Source organism: Petaurus breviceps, unplaced genomic scaffold (assembly GCF_028583685.1).
Source record: "Petaurus breviceps papuanus isolate PSGF00001 unplaced genomic scaffold, PetGlider_PUasm1.0 90847, whole genome shotgun sequence".
Taxonomy (NCBI): Eukaryota; Metazoa; Chordata; class Mammalia; order Diprotodontia; family Petauridae; genus Petaurus; species Petaurus breviceps.
The window spans coordinates 14311859-14330658 of record NW_027187360.1 but is presented as its reverse complement, the minus strand read 5'-3'; the positions used below and the strand labels follow the sequence as shown (position 1 = coordinate 14330658).

Sequence of the window (18800 nt, the reverse complement as noted above, 5' to 3'; positions counted from 1 at the left end):
CCCATCCCCCCTAGCTTCTTTTTATGTATTATCTTCTCCCATTAGAATGTCAGATCCTTAAGGACAGGTTCTGTCTTTCTACTTGTCCTATTCCTAGTCCTTAGCACAGTGCCTGGTACATAATAACTGCTTAGTAAGTGACTCCTGACTTCCTAGAGAATGTAATCCTAGCTTATCCATAATGCTCCAAATGATGCTGTCATCTGTGCTGGTCAGCATTTTCTTTAAAGTTAAAATGTTAAATATCCATCAACACAGTCATCTCCATTAGGGGATTTAAGAGCTCTGAGTAGAAAAAGACTAGTATATCCAAAGAAGAATAAAGCAATCTCTAGCACAGGCTAAAGACTTAAGCCAACATAAAAATGTCAGTAACATTCAGAATATAATTTGATCTTTAGTTCAAGCCTTGAAAATTACACACACACACACACACACACACACACACACACACACACACACACACTTACTCGTTCTTGTCCAGCCGTATCCCAAATCAAGAATTTATGCAACTCATTTTGATATTGGACAGTCTTGGTCATAAAGGATGCTCTATGAAAATGTAATAAAAATATCAGTTTGTCATAATTATAATAATAATAATAATAACGTCAAAACATTATCAATTATAAAATGATCATAATTATATGACTATGTTTAAAATATAACTGGGCATTTGATAGGTCATATCCATCAGCCTCGATGCTTAAAAAAATCCCAAACTTTAATGAGGAAATCAGCATCTAATTCAGAATTTAGAGCTTTTAGATTTAGAAGGGACCTCAGGGCCATGCAGTTTAATCTAGCCTCCAAACACAACTTCTATTACAACACACCTGACAAAAGTCATCCAGGCTTTGATTGAAGGCCTCCAATGAGGGGGGAAACTACTACCTTCTAGAGTAGCCCAATCCACTTTTGAATAATTCTAATTGTTAGGATTTTTTTTTTCTTACATCAAGTTTCAGGTCTGATATAAGAAGTTGCCTCTTTGCAACTTCCATTCTCCTAGTCTTTAAGGGTCAAGGAGAACAAGTCTCTTCTAACATTTAATAGCCTCTCAAATACTTAAAATTATCATGTTCCACCTAAGACTTCTCTCTAGGATACCAGATCCTCAAACAGATCTTATGCGATGGACTAAAAGTCCTTCACCAACTTGGCTTCTGCACTCCAGAAACTTTCCACCTTATGTCAAAGTCCTTCCTAAAAAGTGGCACACATAAATTTAGAACTACATTTCCATAGTCATTAAGCTGCAATACACTATGATCTATCACTACTAGACATATAAACCCCAAGGAGTTAAAAATTAGGAAAAGGATTTATATGTACAAAAAATACTTGTAACAGTAATTATTGTGGTCAAGAACTGGAAATAAAGTAGCTGTCCATGAACTGAGAACAGCTGAACACATTTTGGTATACATAACTGAATTAGTATAACTATTAAATATGATGAAAATGTTAAAAAGTTAAAGTGCCATCATTAAAAAGTCAGATGAGCAAGGAAGATATTACTTTTCAGAACTATAGGTAGAAGAGTTCACAGCCAAACCTATCAAGGATAGAAAGGATCACAAGATAAAATGGACAATTTTGATTACATAAAATTTAAAAGGTTTTTTGCATAAAGCAAAACCAATTCAACTTAAATTAGAAGAGAAACAGCTAACTGGGGAAAAAATAGTCTTTGCAGCAAGATTTCTCTGCTAAGTCTCACATACAAGATAGAGAATTAACAAATTTATAAGACAGCCATTTTCCAACAGATAAATGTTTAGTTAAAGCATACAAATAGGGAGTGTTAAAAAGAAGTGATCCAAATTATCAAGAATCATAAGAAAAAGTGCTTCAAATTATTAAAAATTACTTGAGAAATGCAAATTAAAGCAATAGTGAGGCTCTACTTCATATCTATAAGACTGGCAAAATGACGAATAGGAAAAAGACAAATGCTGGAGGTCCTGAAGAAAAACAAGCACACTAATGTACTGCTGATAGAATTGTGAAATGGTCCAGTCATTTTGGAAAGCAATTTGGAAGTCACTAAATTGACTATATCCTGTGAGCATGAAATACTACTTTTAGTCTATAACCTACAGATCAAAGAGGAAAAGGACCTATATGTGCAAAAATACTTAAAGCAGCTCCAAAAAGTGGAAACCAAGGGGGTACCCACCTTTTGGGTAATGAATAAACAAGTTATGGGATATTAGTGTAAGGAAATACTATTGTACCATAAGAAGTGACAAAATGGATGTTTCAGAGGAAACTGGGAAGACTTTCAAGAAATGATGCAAGGTTAAATGGGTATAACTAGAATACAATAATATCATAAAGGAAATAAATTTTGATTAATGTAATAACCATGATGTTACAAGACTAAAAATGAAGCATATTACCTCCTGTAAGAGAGATGATGGAATTAAACCTGAAGAAGACATACAGTTTTGGACACGTCCAATGTGAGAATTTGTTTTGCTGTGCTATGCATAAGGATTTTATTTTTATTATTTTATTTTTTCACTGTTCAATGGGGAGGGGAGTAGAAAGGATGTACACACACACACACACACACACACACACACACACACACACACACACAATGCTCCACCCCCACCCCCAAAAAGAAATGATAAACATGAGGAATTCAAAGAAACTTTGGAAGACATGCATAATGTGATCGGCCAGATGAAATGAATAGATAAAAATGATTTAGAGGATTACCACAATAATTTTAAAGGAAAACAACTCTAAAACATTTCAGGGTACTGACTGATTTAGGGATCAATCATAACATCAAAATACTGATAATGAAACATTCCTTCTGCTTCTTGGCAGAGGTGGTAGAATAGAGATGCAGAACGAGACATCCATTAGTAAAACAAACGAATACAACAAGTTCAGAAGGGACTCAAACAAGGCAACTGTTACTATTATGTAAATTTTAATGTACATTTAAAAAAAGCTGTGTAACATGAACTCTACTTTATATAGTCTTTTTTATGCTATGTATACTGGAATGTTTGTGCTTGTTGGTTTAAGTGAATAAAAAAGGAATTCAAAATTAATAAAATAAAACGTGGTGGCCAGATATAGTTTGACCAGAGGAAAGTCTAAGTAGGATTGTTACATCTCTATTCTTAGCAGATATGTCTCTCTTAAAGCAGTCTGAGTTTGCATTAGTTTTTTCTGGCTGCTGTATCATACCATTAATTCAAATTGAACTTGCAGTCCACTTTTTTTTCTTTTTTTGGAGGGGGGAATGCAGGGTAATTGGGGTTATGTGACTTGCCCAAGGTCACCATGGCTATAAGTGTTGTGTCTGAGGCTGAATTTGAACTCGGGTCCTCCTGACTCCAGGGCCAGTGTTATTCACTGTGCCACTTAGCTGCCCCACAGTCCACTTTTAAAGCTCCTGTATCTTTTTTCAGGTGATCTGCTATCTAGCTAACTGCCCCCCCCCCCCCCCCAGCATTTACTGAATCCAAGTGCAAGGATATGTGCTTATCCCAATTAAATTCCATCATATTAGAGTAACCCAATTTTTTCATCTTGTTTAGATTTGGATGCTGACTGCCATCTAATGTGTCCATGGATCCCTCCTAAGTTTGAGTCACCTGCAAATCTGCTAATCATGATGTCTGTGTCTTTATCTCAATAACTGATAAACATTAACAGTACCCAACCAAACATGGATATCTGGAACACTACAGTCAAGACCTCCAAGTTGACAAGGAACCATTAATAATTATTCTTTTAAGTCTAGTCATTTACCCAGTTCAGAATTCATCTAGTTGTCTTCTTATCTAGCCAACATCTCTCCATATTTCCCACAAGAACAGCATGAGTTTACTTTAACAAGGGCTTTGCTAAAATCTTAGTAAAGTGTATGTATAACATTCTTCTGCTCTACTAATTTGATAACTGTCAACAAAAGAAATGAGATTAGCTTGCATGACCTGTTCCAGACAAAGTCATGTAGGTTTCCAACCATAATTTACTTGTCTGGATGTTTATTAACCATCTTATTTTAATAAATTTTGATTATATTTTGCTTTTCCATTTCCTAAATTTCTCCTTATATCCCTTTTTTATGCCTCTCCCCTTTGAGAGCCATTGCATATAACAAAGAATTTTCTAAAAGAAAGAAAAAATTCAGCTAAAACTTAAGAATATACTTTTAAAAATACAAAAATGCATGTAATGTTTTACTTCTACAAAGGACTGGAACTGTCATTTCTTTCTTTGAAGACATGCTTGTTTTTTGCAATTTTGCATCTGTTATTTTGGATTCTTTTGCAGTTGTTTTCCTTTCTATTTACATTGCTGTAGTCATATACAGTGTTTTCTTGGCTCTGCTAATTTCATTTTGCATCAGTTCATGTCTCCCTATATTCTGTTATTTCTTACCATATAGTAATATTCCATTACACTGAAGTACTATAATTTGTTTAGCTGTTCTCCAATCAATGGACACCCGTGTTTTTCTTTTTTTTAACTACCAAAAATAAGTGCTGCTATAGTTATTTTGGATATATGAAGACTTTTTATCAATGACTTCCTTGGGGAAGTCATTTAATCATTCTTTTTAAAATTTGGTCCATAACCCAAATCAAGCTCACTGGTCTATAAATGTGCAGATTCACTTATTTTCCCTTTTTGGAGAATCAAGAGCACATATACCTTTCCTCAGTTCTATAGAATTTCTCCTTTTTTGCCCATGATCTTTGAAATATCAATGACTGGCTCATTAATCACATCTGCCAGGTCTTTTGCATACTTCAAGATGTAGTAATCCAGTTCACAGAATTAGAAGTGGAAGGGATCTCTAAGGCTCTCTAGTGCATCCTTTCATTTTATAGATGAGGAAGCTGAGGCACAAGGGAGCTTCAGTGATTCTCTCAAAGCCACACTGTAGTAAACACCAAAGGCAGGATGACACTCTTTCCAGTGTGCTTTCCTTTCTGGGCCAGGTGACTTGAATACAAAGGCAACAGAGGGCTTTGTAACTACTGACTCACTTATTTTGTAATGTTAACTCTCCATCATCAATTATTACAGTTACTCACTAGATTTCTTCTTCTTTTTTTAAAGCAATTGGGGTTAAGTAATTTGCTCAAGGTTACACAGCCAGGTGATTCTGGGTGGGTGCTAAGTGTCTGAGCCCAAATTAGATCCCCAGGTCATCCCGACACTGGGGCCGGTGTTCTTACTCGCTGTGCTACCTGGCCGCCCCTCACTAGATTTCTTCTTTACCTATAGCTGTTTATTCAGGGTCAAAAGGAAACTTAGAATGTATGTCCAATACAAAGGAAGAAAAATGCTTAGATTTAAAATGCAAAATCTTAAAAAAAAAAATCATCTTAAAAATCTAAGAGGTGTTTTGGTATCTGGAAATGACAGAAAGATCAGAACTGTATTTTCTAAGTATTTGTTACTAACCATTAAGTCTGGAATTTCCTAAACAAGATAGCTACAATAAATAACAGATTACAAGTGATCTTAAAGCTGAAATTCCCAAAGATAACTGGAGGGAAATTGGTTACCAAATGCAACTACTTCAAAAAAGTCTCATTCATAAATGACTTTTTTTTTTTTGGTCTTTTGGAGAGCAATCAGGGTTAAGTAACTTGCCCAAGGTTACATGGCTAGTTTTTTTTTTGAGCGTGTGTTAAGCGTCTGAGCCCAGAACCGAACTCAGGTCTTCCCGATTCCAGGCCAGCACTTTACTCACTGCGCCACCTAGCCGCCCCCATAAATGACTTTTTAAAGGGAAACAAACTTAAGAACTTTTGAAAACAATTTCAATTAACAAAAATTTCTATTCTCTCCTTCTCTCGTCCCCCAAATAACTTTAAATTGATTTTATACAGAAAACTTGAAATGCTGAAAAACAGAATTCACGAATTATACCTTTCATGTCATATTTGGTCACATTAATATTTTCATATGTTCATAAGTTTAACTCAAGAACCACCTTAATTAACCCTCATTACTAGATCTCTCTCCCTCCCACCTGAACTTGTATCACTCAATTCCTGATACTTTATTTGTATTGCTTTTAAGATAAAATGTTGTGTAGTCTTTTAAATAGGTATCTGTATACATGTCCTGTTTCTCCTATTAGTAAGCTCTTTGTTTTTTGTTATTTTGGTTTTTTGGAGGGGGAAAGCAGGGCAATTGAAGCTAACTAACTTGCCCAAGGTCACAAGGCTAGTAAGTGTGTCAAGTGTCTAAGGCCACATTTGAACTCAGGTCCTCCAGACTCCAGGGCAAGTGTTCTATTCACTGTGCCACCTAGCCACCCCAAGTAAGCTCTTTGAAGGTAGGAATACTGTTATTAATCTTCTAATTTCAAGTAACATCTCGAACAGTGTCTTGCATATAGTAAGTATTCAAAAATTACTAAATAAAATTCAAGCTATGTGTAAAGAACTTCTCAAGAAAATATACATTAAAATTTATGCTAATGTCACCTTCTTGATATTGGCTTCTATAAAATAAGTTTTAAGAATTATGGACCCAATTGCCCTCCAAAAAGCAAAAAAAAAAAATTATGGAAAAGTATAGAAAAATAAGAATTTTTAGATATTATATTAAATGAGTATTATTTTTGAACAGGGGGATCTATGCTAATCAGTAGCCTTTACTAAATTGCTGTCCACACACAGTTGCTCAATAAAAGCATGCATAACTTTCAGAAACATTTACAAATACAACTGGGGACATATAGTATGATTTTTCACTAGGTAAATGATTTTGAAGTACTATAAGGTACTCCTAAGAAGATTTTCCAACTGAATTCTAGAATATTATCTATACATCCAGAACATTATTTTCTACCAGTTATAGTAGTAAAATTTTACTTAATCTTTACAAAACAATCACTGACTAGAAACCTACCATTACCTTAAACTTAATCAGTTCAGCTGTTTAAAATACTTGAATTACCAGTCAGTAAAGGAGTTTCCATTACAAAGAGCTGAGAAAGACATGTTATAATTAAAAAAGGAAATTTCAGCAATGTGATTAAAACTCTGGTCACTGCTTCTCACAAACCATTATACTTCAATGAAACTTAAAAAAAAAAAAAGCACAAAGGTGCCCTACCCTATACAAGAAAACACTGCCAAAACTGAAGCAGAAGAATGGGAAAACCATCTAGAACATTGTTGAGAGAATTTCTTAAACAATTATTTTTTTCTATAAATTCCTAATTTGTGCCATCCCTACCCCCTTACCAATTCATGGGAATAATGAAATATATTAAACACATTTGCCTAAAATTTCTGCTATAAATGCACCACATGGGACAGAAGTAAACAGGCAAAAAAGTTTATTAGTTTCTTATTAAATTTAATAATTCTTATTAAATTGTGTGACAATCTCTCATTTAGCTCTACTTTCAATTCTTCTCTTTCTCTCTGCAATATATCTCCTCATCTCAATAAGTTTTGAACTCATGACCCTGGTTAAAAGCTTTTTCATTTTTCCATGCTAACCACAATATTTTGAGCACCTGTGATCCAGCATAAGAGTAATTTTCTGATTGGAATTTTTGAGGTGCAGATTAACAATAAGCAGAATCCCTGGCCTTCTCCCTCAGTTTTAAGCCAGCCTCCATTTCAAGAGAACTCACCCTCCCAGGATGCAACAGTTGTGACTCAATTTCTAAGTAGTGTTTCCAGTTCTCTCCAATTCAGCAATTAATTTCCTTCTACAAAATAGAAGCTAATCCACTATTTACATCTCAGTTAACCCATCTAGCCTGTGCAGGTATTTTGCTAGCCCAATACTTTTTCACTTAAGTCACTAAACTGTGAAGTCTGATTTTTAGTATGGAAATTCCCTCTATCAACCTAGGTACTGTAACCTTTCTAGAGAAAGTGACTTAACAGGGCTCAGAGCAGTCAATCCCCCTGTCTGATTACACAGCTCATGTCAGAAGATGGATTTGAAAGTAGATCATGCTGCCTCCTTACACATTTGGTTTGGCCTTTGTGATTTCACTGGTGTAGAAGTCCCTGTGGGACAAAAAAGTAGGTCTTCAATTTACAATCTAAAAACTGCCTGGGGCCCAGAAAGTTAAATGACTTGCCCAGGATGATGACACAGCTTATACAGGTCAGAAGCAGGATTTGAACCCAGATCTTCTTACTCTCAGACAAGTTCTCTTTTCACTACACCATACTGCCTTTCAAATTACCTTGCACTTAATATAAAGGTTTGCTGAACTAACAAATTTGTATGCAGGGCTCTCAAATATGACAAATCATTAGAAAAACTGAGCAATATATATCTTCAGTGCTTTTGTTTTTACTCCTTCCTTGGAAATGCCTTTTCCCTACCCTTCTTTATTTTTTTTTATTTTTTATTTTTTAAATGCTTTATTAACTTCTGATTTACATCATTCGTTTCCACCAGATTTTGAGTTACAAATTTTCTCCCCGTTTTTCCCCCACCCATCCCCCCAAAACAGCAGTCCCACAGGATATCCCCACCTCCAATCTGCTCTCTCCCATATTTTCTCCCATACCCGTTTCAACTTTTCCAGTGGATCTCTATGACTCAGTGCCTGTATATCTTTTTTTTCTTAATAACATGTAAGATGGCATTAATAATAGTATATATATATATATATATATACACACACACACACATATATATATATATACATATATTTGAATATTTGATTTTAAAACTTTCAATTCCAGATTCATTCCCTTCCCCCCCTGCCACCCACCCCCACTGGGGAGACAAGCAGTTCAGTATAGGTTGTACATGTGCGGCTAATGCAAAAAAATAACATAGTAGATGTATTGTAAAAGACTGACTATATTTCCCTCCCTCCTATCCCACCTCCCACTTGTTCTATTCTCTACTTTGATCCTGTCCCTTTTCAAAAGTGGGTGCTTCCAACTTCCCTCCCCCCCAGCCTGCCCTCCCTTCCATCATCCCCCCTCACATCCCCTTCCCCCCCTATTCTCCTGGAGCGTGAGATCCCCTATTTAGTGTGTATTTCCCTCCCTCCTCAAGCCAGATTCAATAGGAGTAAGATTGACCCATTCCCTTTTGCCTTCCTATTCTTCCCCTCCATTGTAACCATTTTCCCTTGCCTCTTCTGTATGAGATAGCTGCCCCACTCTGTCTCTCCCCATCTCCTCTCATTATATTCCTCTCATCTCTTAATTTCACCTTTTAAGTATCATCCCTTCCTGTTAAATTGGTCCCGTGCCCTCTATCTATGTATACCTGTAAATGTATATACACACATTCACATATGTATTCATATGCCCGCATACCCTCATATAAAGACATATATACACACACACACACAAACACACACACACACACATATTTCTAATCCCTTCAACTACTGAGAAAAGTTTCATAAGTTACAATTATTGTTTTTCCATGTAGGAATGTTAATAGTTCAACTTTGGCCAGGTGGCTCAGCAAGCAAGAGCACCGGCCCCAGTGCCGGGACGACCCAGATCAAATCCGGGCCCAGACACCCAGCACCACACCCAGAAACAACAACTGGCCGTGCAACCCCGATTGCTTCAAAAAAAAAAAATAGTTCAACTTTCATAAGTTCCTTATGATTTCTTTTCCCTGTTTACTTTCTCATGCTTCTTGTATCTGAATGTCAAATTTTCTATTCAACTCTGGTTTTTTCAGCAAGAATGCTTGAAAGTCCTCTATTCCACTGAATGACCATATTTTCCCCTGAAACATGATACTCAATTTTGCTGGGTAGGTGACTCTTGGTTTTAATCCCAGCTCCCTTGACCTCCGGAATATCACATTCCAGGCCCTTTGAACCCTCAGTGTAGAAGCTGCCAGATCCTGGGTTATCCTGATTGTGTTTCCACAATATTCAAATTGTTTCTTCCTGGCTGCTTGTAATATTCTCTCCTTAATCTGGGAATTCCAAAACCTGGCTATAATATTCCTAGGAGTTTTCTTTTTGGGATCTTTTTCAGGAGGTGATCGGTGGATTCTTTCAACCTCTATTTTGCCCTCTGGTTCTAAAACATCAGGGCAGTTTTCTTTGAGAACTTCCTGGAGGATGCTTTCCAGACTCTTACTTTGGTCATGGCTCTCAGGCAGTCCAATAATTTTTAAATTATCTCTCCTGGATCTATTTTCCAGGTCAGTGGTTTTTCCCATGAGATATTTCACATTGCCTTCTATTCTTTCATTTGTTTGGATCTGTTTAACAGCATCTTGATTTCCCATAAAGTCATTAGCTTCCATTTGCTCCAATCTAATTCTGAAGCAATGATTCTCCTCAGTGAGCTTTTGAGATTCTTTTTCCATCTGGCAAATTCGACTTTTTAAGGCATTCTTCTCCTCATTGCCTTTTTGAGCCTCCTTTGCCATTTGAGTCAGTCTGTTTTTTAAGGTGTTATTTTCTTCAGTCAGGCTGTTGACTCTCATTTCATAATTTTCTTGTTCTCATTTCTCTTCCCAATTTTTCCTCCACTTCTCTTATCTGCTTCTTAAGGTCCTCTATGGCCTGTAACCAGCTTGTATTTTCCTTTGAAGCTTTTGGTGAAGGAGTTCTGACTTCACTGATTTCCTCCTGTTCCATGCCTTGCTCCTTCTTATCCCCAGAATATGAGTGTAATGTTGGAATCTTCTGTCTGCTTTGTTTCCTTTGCCTGCTCATTTTGGCACTCAATGATTTGACTTTTGGGCTTTTTGCCACAGTAGGACTCTGCCACCAGACAGGGGAGTTTTCGTCCCAAACGCTGGGGTTTTCTCAGCTGCCGGAGGTATTAGATGGGTGCCCTCTCTGAGGTCTCCACACGCTCTGACAAGCTGGACACACACCCCAGGACCTCCACCCTAGACTGCAATCCAGATCCAAGCAGGTTAAAGCAAGAGCGATTACCCCTCAGACTGGTGCTTGGTCCCCCTACACTCTGCAGGCCAGGGGCTGAAGCCTCCACGTGGCGCTGGCAGGCTGTGCCCGCATCTGAGCGGTTTCTTGCCCCGGGGGTAAAAGCCACGCACTCCCACTTACTGGGTCCCAAAGTCCAGACTGCACTGGCCTCTCACCTTGCCCTTCGCATCTATGTATTGATAAATCTGGAAAGGGCCACATCTGCTGCTGATCTGGAGTCCCTCTGGCTGGCGGCTGGTCAGGCCCGCCCTGGGGCTAAAGCCTTGGTGTGGTGCTGGGCTCGGCTCCCAGAGCGTTGAGCTGGCCGATTCCTGCCGGGCTGTTCTCAGCAGGAGGTTAGCTTCTCTGTGTCATTTTGTGGGTTCCGCAGCTCCAAAGTTTGTTTAGAGTCCCCTTTTTACATGGATTGGGGAGAGTGGAAGCCGGAGCCGCGGGAGGGTCTTGCTTCTACTCCCCCTACCCTTCTTTAGACAATAGGAAACCCTCATATCAATCAGGCTCTTTTCTTTTTCCATTATGACAGTGATTCATCCTTTCCTATGACTGATTTCAATCTAAATATGGACATGTTTTAATTTAAAAAGAAAATTTCCATATCTTTAAATCCATATTCTGATTTAAGGTAAGTATTTGATATTATCTCAAAGTTAACATGGAGAAAATAACTTTGCTTTCTTTCAACAATCCTTAAATGTTCTAGCTGTCAACCATGGCAGATTATATGTATTTTTCTAGTTCCCATATCTGAAAGCCTGTCCTTTCCTCTAATCTAATTTTGCACTACTTCTGCCTGTAGTTCACCATTTTACTACCCTCCTAAATCTGCAAAGTGAGTTCTGAAATACATTATACATTTTTATAATTATTTTTCTCAGTTTCTTCCCCAACCTCCAAAACATTTCCCTGACATTTATTCTAAATAATTTGGGAAGTTAAAAAAAATCCATAATGTTGCTCCTTAAATCACATGCAATATTCTTTGGCACCCAAATTGTACAGCTTCATTTTTAAAAGTTGTAATTTAGTTGCCTAGGATAACAAGATTTCTTTTTAAAAACGAATCTCTGCTCCCTACTCTATGTAAATTCTCAATACCATTTCTCAACTACAATTTCCATTCACAACATTTTCTAAACCTAGACTACCTCTCACACATTTTTCACGGCATCCTATAATAATACCTCTTACAAAGTATATAGCATAAGTTGTAAAAAACAGTAAAATATTTTCATAATATATTTCATCATACATTTTTCTGTATTTTTGTTTGTAACTAGCCATAGTTATGGCTACATACAAATCTTATTTCAGAAAAAATCTCTAGAATGTAGGGGCTTGGGGAATGGCAAATGGTATAGAGACATCCATTTGATGACATTCCTTCAAGGATCCATTTCAACAGTAAATATACTCAAGCCTTAAACCAATTAAAATTGCAACTTTTCTGTATTTTCATGGGCAGGATTCTGAAATTGTCACAGTGGAAAATTCATCACCTGCTGGCCAAAATCTTAGTGATGAACCTTTCTGAAAAAGTTTTGTTGGTTCTCAGATGTTAGATCCTGATCACCAAGTTTCTACTTAGTAGAACTAACAGGAATTGTGTTCTACTGGAACAGTCTTCAAGAACCTGGGGTGACAACCACACTACAATAATCATCAGAGGGCACTTAAATGGAGAAAATATTCATCATGTTACTTAAAAATATTTCCTTTTTGATTTAAAGAAACAAATTTTCTTCTAAGTAGGATAACTGATTTGTGCAGTTAACAGTTTAAATTAACTCAGCATTAAAAATTTGTCTGGAAATTGAGAGCTGGAAATAGTATTCAAAAAGAATATATTCTAATAGCTAGAATCTTGACTGTATATGTATCATCTAAAAGACAGTACTTGTAACCTGTGTAATGTTTGGGTGTTATGTGGGTTGAGTCATTTCAGAAATGACTCAGTGTGAAATGTGTCACTACTGAATCATAAAAAACCAATATTTACTTCAGTTTTCAATCATGTGTAAGATTCCTTTGCAGGTAGTAACTGGCCATCCTTTATTACTGGAAGATTGATGGGATCATACATTTAAAGACATGTACATACATGGCTTTTCCCTTAAGGATGGTGCAAAGGCAGTCATTATAGCCAAGACTAATGGGCTTAATTCTATGCCTTTGAGTATGAAGCAATATATTTTGAATAAAAAGAGCTATAAACTAAAAACTAGAAATTAAAACTTCTCATATCAAATAAGTGAATATTTCAAGAATCTTTAATAAGTCTAAGTACTTTACTGCCCCTCTACCATTCAGTTGGGGGAAGGGATTCTTAACCTAGGCTCCACAAACTTGTTTTAAAAAATATTGTGATAACTGTACTTCAATATAATTGTTTCTTTGCTAATGCTATGTGTTATATTTTATGCATTTAAAAATACTGTGAGTTGATCACAGGCTTCACCAGATTGCCAAAGAGGTCCATGACACAAAAAAAGGTAAAGAAACACTGATTTAAGTGGTCTTTAAACGTTATTATGGCTAAAAAATTCATCACCTTACCACCAACTGGGGGACAACACTTTCTGAACTTAGGCTGTTCCTCAGATAGCAATCTATCATAGGACTTGAACTCAAAGCACTTGCAGTTTAGGATTGCCAGAGCTTTCGACCCACTGGCATAATCTTTGAGAACCTAAAGCCACCCATTCATATAAAAATATTTATAGCAGTTCTTTTTGTGGTGGTAAAGAACCAGAAACTAAGGGAATGACTTGGAGAATGGCTAAAGAAATCAGGGTATACAAATGCCATAATATTGTACTATAAAAGTAATGAAGGGAATTGTTTAAGAAAAAAAAACTAAGACTTGTTCTTTTGAGAAGAAGTGATTTAGAGGGAAATGGGCACAAACAACAGAACAATTTTTACAACAAAAACAACAATGTAAAGACAAATAACTTTAAAAGACTTAGGAACTCCGATCAATGCAATGATGGATCATGATTCTAGGGTACAAAAAATGATGTATACTACCCATCTCCTGACACAAAATTGCAAAAGACTTGGGGCATAGAATTTGACATAGTTCTGAACATGATTAGAGGGAGAATGATCTTGCGTGAATAAGCATACATCTTACAAGGGTTTTGTTTTGTTTTTTTAATTTTCTCAATAGGGTAGGGGTGGAAAGCAGAAAAAAAAAATGCTTTTTCATTGAAAAAAATTACTATGCAAAAGTCATCCTCCCTTCCAAAATCAAAAACAACAAAAGAAGGGTCACCTACAGGCCATAATCAGGGTAGATGTTTAGTGGAGGTTCCAATATATAATGAAATTATTATTCTCTATCCAGATCATCTTTTGGTAAAATAGAAAAATAACAAAGGATTTATCATATTTTAACACAAAATAATGGAGTAAACATCCTAATTTGGGGGTTTGATTACAATAGCTCTATTGCTTTATAAGGAGTCCACAGTAACGGAAACAAAATAACAGAACCTCTTTCCTATAGGAAATACTCAATGATGTAAATAGTTCATAGGATCATAGATTTTTGAGCTGGAAAGGACTTTTAAGGAATCCAGTTTAACTACCCTCTCCCCCTCCTATTTTACAGATGAGGAAACTAAGGCCCATGGAGGACAAATGTTTTGTCTGAGGGCACTAAAGCAGTTAAGTGGAAAAGCAAGGATTTTAACCCAGACTTTTTTATTAACTATAAATCCAGCTCTCTTTCCATCATGATACTGTCCCTGCATTCTTATCTAAAACTCCTCTTCACACCTTCCATCCTTTCCCCAGGAAACTTAATGTTGCCAATCATTTGGGCATCTCCTTCCTACTGCACACTCAAACACCAGCATATGAACACATACAAACACCCATATGCACCAACTTCTTCGCCACCCCCCCCCGCCCCCATCAGTGCTAGTAGCTGAGGTGGTCATAAGAGACCAAGGGACAAAACAATTAGAATCTCCAGTTTGACATACAGAGGAGGTCCTGCCCCCACCAAGGAGTTAGAAGACTCTTGGGCCTTTCTTTCCCTCACTCTAACTGGGTAGACATCAGGGAACTCTTCTCAGACACACTATTTAAGGCGGGGGTCTAGGACAGGAAACTCATCAGAGCCCACCTGGCTACAGGATTTCATCATGGCTTGGAGCTGGGCCCTCACTTTTCAGCTTCTTTTTATGTTATCTTTCCCCATCAGCCTAGGGGCCCCTTGCTTTTCTTGGTGTCCCTAGCACTTAGTAGAGGGCCGGCACAAAGCAGATACTTGATAAATTTTCACTGATTGACCTACTTCCTCAGCATCCTAGCCACAGACCTCAGAACAATCCTCTTCTTGGTGCTAAAGTTTTGTGACCTGTTCTAGAGCTCCGGTGAAGCTGAGGTCACAAAAGAAGGCTTCTTATAGCTACCATTACTTTCATGCTAGGAAATTTATTAGGAATTTCTAGAAAATGAAACTTTTCAAAGATTTCCCTATGAGTCAGCAAAGAGTATTAAGCACTTCTAGTGTGTGAATTATGGGAGAGTGTGAGAGTGTATTCTTCAAGAGCAACGGAAACCTTCTAGTTACCTACAGGAGCAAACTTGTCAGAAAGAGCTATGCATATGAAGAAATCATTCCATTTCCTTTTGTATTATTGTAAAGATTACTACTAACCTTTGAGGACAGTTAATAAAAAAATTGTATTTCATTTATATGCAATTACATACATACATTGTGTTCATATATGTAGGGCAGGAAAGGAACCCAGAGGTTACCTAACCCAACTGCTTTAGATGGAGAAACTGGACTGCAAAAAAGTTAGATGACTTGCCCAAAGTCAAAAACCTAAGGAGTAGGAAAGCCTAGATTGAAACCCAGGACCTCTAATTCCAAATCCAGCATTCTTTCCATTCTTCTAATTTATTGATAAACAAGTTTATTTTATAGGAAACTTTCATATTAAAAGGTATGTTTGTCAGGTCCAAAGGACATTTAATTACCATGATAATTTTTGAATCATGTGTATATCATGTGCAAGGCTCTTTGGACATTCTTCTCTTTTTCACGCTCTCTTACTTGGTAACTTCATCAGTGCTAATGGGTTTCATTATCATCTCTATGAAGGTGATTCCCATATCTATATATGCAATCAACATCTCTCTCCTCATCTCAAAACAGGCCATTCCAATTGTCTGTTGGACTCTTCTACCATAGGAAAATCAAAGTATGTCCCAAAGGGATCTCATTATATTTCTGCAAAAGCCCACAACTCTTCCAAACACCCCTATTATTTTCAAAGTCATCACCATCCTTCCCATGTCCAAAACCTCAAAATCACCTTTAACTCCTCACTTTTCCCTCACATCACATATTTAGTCAGCTGCTTAATGGTGTCATTTCTACCAACATAATCTTTCTTAAATTTGTCTCTTCTCTGCTCTTGGTTACCACTCTAGTTCAGGTTCTTATCACCTAGTCTGGAATCCTGCAAACATCTCTTAATTGGACTTTCTATTTCGAGCCTCTCACCTTTCTAATCCCTCTTCCACAGAGCTGTCAATGACATTTTTCTAAGACACAAGTCTGACCATGTCACTCCTCTACTCAACCTCCATTGGTTCTCTACTACATCCAGGATCAAATCTAAACTCCTGTTTGGCATTTGAAGATATTGACAACTTGACCCCAATTTCCCTTTCCAGACATATACATTACTTCCTTTCCTACCTTCTGACCTTTGCACTCTATGGAATAGCCAAACTGATCTTCTTGTAGTTCTTTACATGTGACCCTCCATCTTCTGTCTCCATGCATTTGCATTGCTTGTCCTCCATGTATGGAATGCACTCTTTTTTTTACTTCTGTTTCCCAGAATTCCTGGTTTCCTTCAACTTCACTCAAGTGCCACCTTTACAAGAAGCCTTTTTTGATTTCCTTTCACCTAAACCGCCCCCCCCCACAATTTACTTTGTATTTATTTTGCACGTATACATTGTGTCCCCCAACAGAATGTAAGCTCTTGAGGGCAGGGACCATTTCATTTTTTTCTTTGTATGCCCAATGCCTAACACAGTTCTTGACACATAGGTGTCAAGGTGCTTAATAAATACTTATTTCTTATCTATAGGGGAGTTTCATCAAAAAAGAAAAGGACAGTTCTCAAGCTATCTGGTTCAAGATGAAAAACGTTAGCTGAATTCTTATAACACTTTCATTTAAAAATATTTTGAAGACACTTCTAAAGTTGATATTAAATAATTCATTTCTTACCCTATTGTTGGATTGATGTTTGGATCAAAACTGTCTTCTACAAACCGCCATACAATACTTGATTTACCTACACCTGTATCCTGAAAAATAAGGATTTTATGAGTGAATATTTACTTATTTTATTGATAACCATCTTTTTGGTGAAAGTTTAAGATTTCTGGTAAAAAAAAAAACACTTCACAAGTGTAAAAGAAAATGTTAACAAAACCTCAGTGAAACAATTAGAAGATTTCAAGATAACTTAAAAACTGAGGTTTTGTGGAGTCCAGGGGGGGAGAACCTGCAGCCTCAAGGCCACATGTAGCCTCCTAAGGTCCTCAAGAATGGCTGCACTTGAGGACCTAGGTGGCCACATATAGCCTTGAGGCCACAGGTTTCCCACCCCTGGAATAGTCTATAAATGACAAGATTTTTTTTTTTTGGAGGGCAATTGGGGTTAAGTAACTTGCCCAAGGTCACAAGGCTAGTTTTTTTTGGGGTGTGTTAAGTGTCTGAGGTCAGATATGAACTCAGGTCCTTCTGACTCCAGGACTCTGCAGCGCTCTACTCACTGTGCCATCTAGCCGCTCCCAAATGACAAGATTTTAAAGAAACAACTATTTGTTCAAAAATTGAATTTTTTTTTATGAATGAAAAATAAGCAGATCAAGAGTTCCAGAAGCAATTTTGTATAAGTCTTGGCTATTTCCAACCACATCCTATTTAGTAAAGGATTAGACATCCGACATGTACGAAAGGTTTTAGAGATAACTCAGAAGAGCCTAAGTACCTCCATTCAGGCCTGTGGAAAGTATGCTTCAAACTGCAAATGTAACCAAAAGAGACAGGAAGCTGAAGTTTCAGCATCAATTTTGGGTTTCCTGATAAGATAGCAATCATGTTTTAAACCAGTATCTTCACACTTTTTTCGGCACATTAAATTTGCAATTTCAAAAATACATTCCACAGCCATAAGTCCATTTAAAAAAATATGCCAAATAAGTTGAAGGTGAAAGTAAATCACAATGAAGAATAATTTGTAAACAGGTAATTTCCTGTCACTTGCATTTTACTAAGATTTAATGCAGTAATTCTAGTTTAGATTATGTTGTTTGGGGAAGTTATTTTTTTTTAATTTTCAAGAACTACCAAAAAGGCAGGTACTATAAGTATTAATCTGTAAGTTAATAAGATGGTGGGAAGTCATGAAAATGTGTTTTGAGATTCCTTCTCAGGGTGACTAGAACAGATGGGAAAGCAAGGTTTTCACTTTCTTGGTGGGAGTTCAAAAAAGGGAAGATGGTGATAGGGTTTCATTTCTTTTCATTTGTGAAGCATTTAGCACAGTGTCTGTCACAGAGGTGGTATTTAATAAATGCTTGTTAAAAGTTGAAAAAAAAAGGAAAGAAAAGAAAATCCAAGCGGGAGGAAAAGTATAGGAGATGGAAGGGAGAGTTAAGGGAATGGGATAAGGAGCAGGGTGGCATATATATATAATAAGGGCTGGCAGTCAAAAGGGCAGGTGAGTAACAGTGGGTCTCTGTCCCAGAGAAAATGGGGGGGTAGAGGAAAAAGGGAGGCCGGTGGCCAGGAAGAGGCTACCAGGTGCTCCTGGGTAGCATCTGCCTCTCCTGAATG

The 18800-nt window shown here is 37.0% G+C and overlaps 1 protein-coding gene across 1 annotated transcript in view; it reads right to left on the bottom strand.

Annotated features, from left to right (window-relative positions):
* Positions 1-18800, bottom strand: part of RAB22A (RAB22A, member RAS oncogene family) — a 31674-nt gene that overhangs the window by 12520 nt on the left and 354 nt on the right. Inside the window, exons 2-3 of the mRNA XM_069072472.1 lie at positions 17184-17263; positions 471-552 (exon numbers count right to left, since the gene is read on the bottom strand). Of these exons, the coding sequence (XP_068928573.1) occupies positions 471-552; positions 17184-17263 (162 nt within the window). The remainder of the gene's footprint in view (positions 1-470; positions 553-17183; positions 17264-18800) is intronic.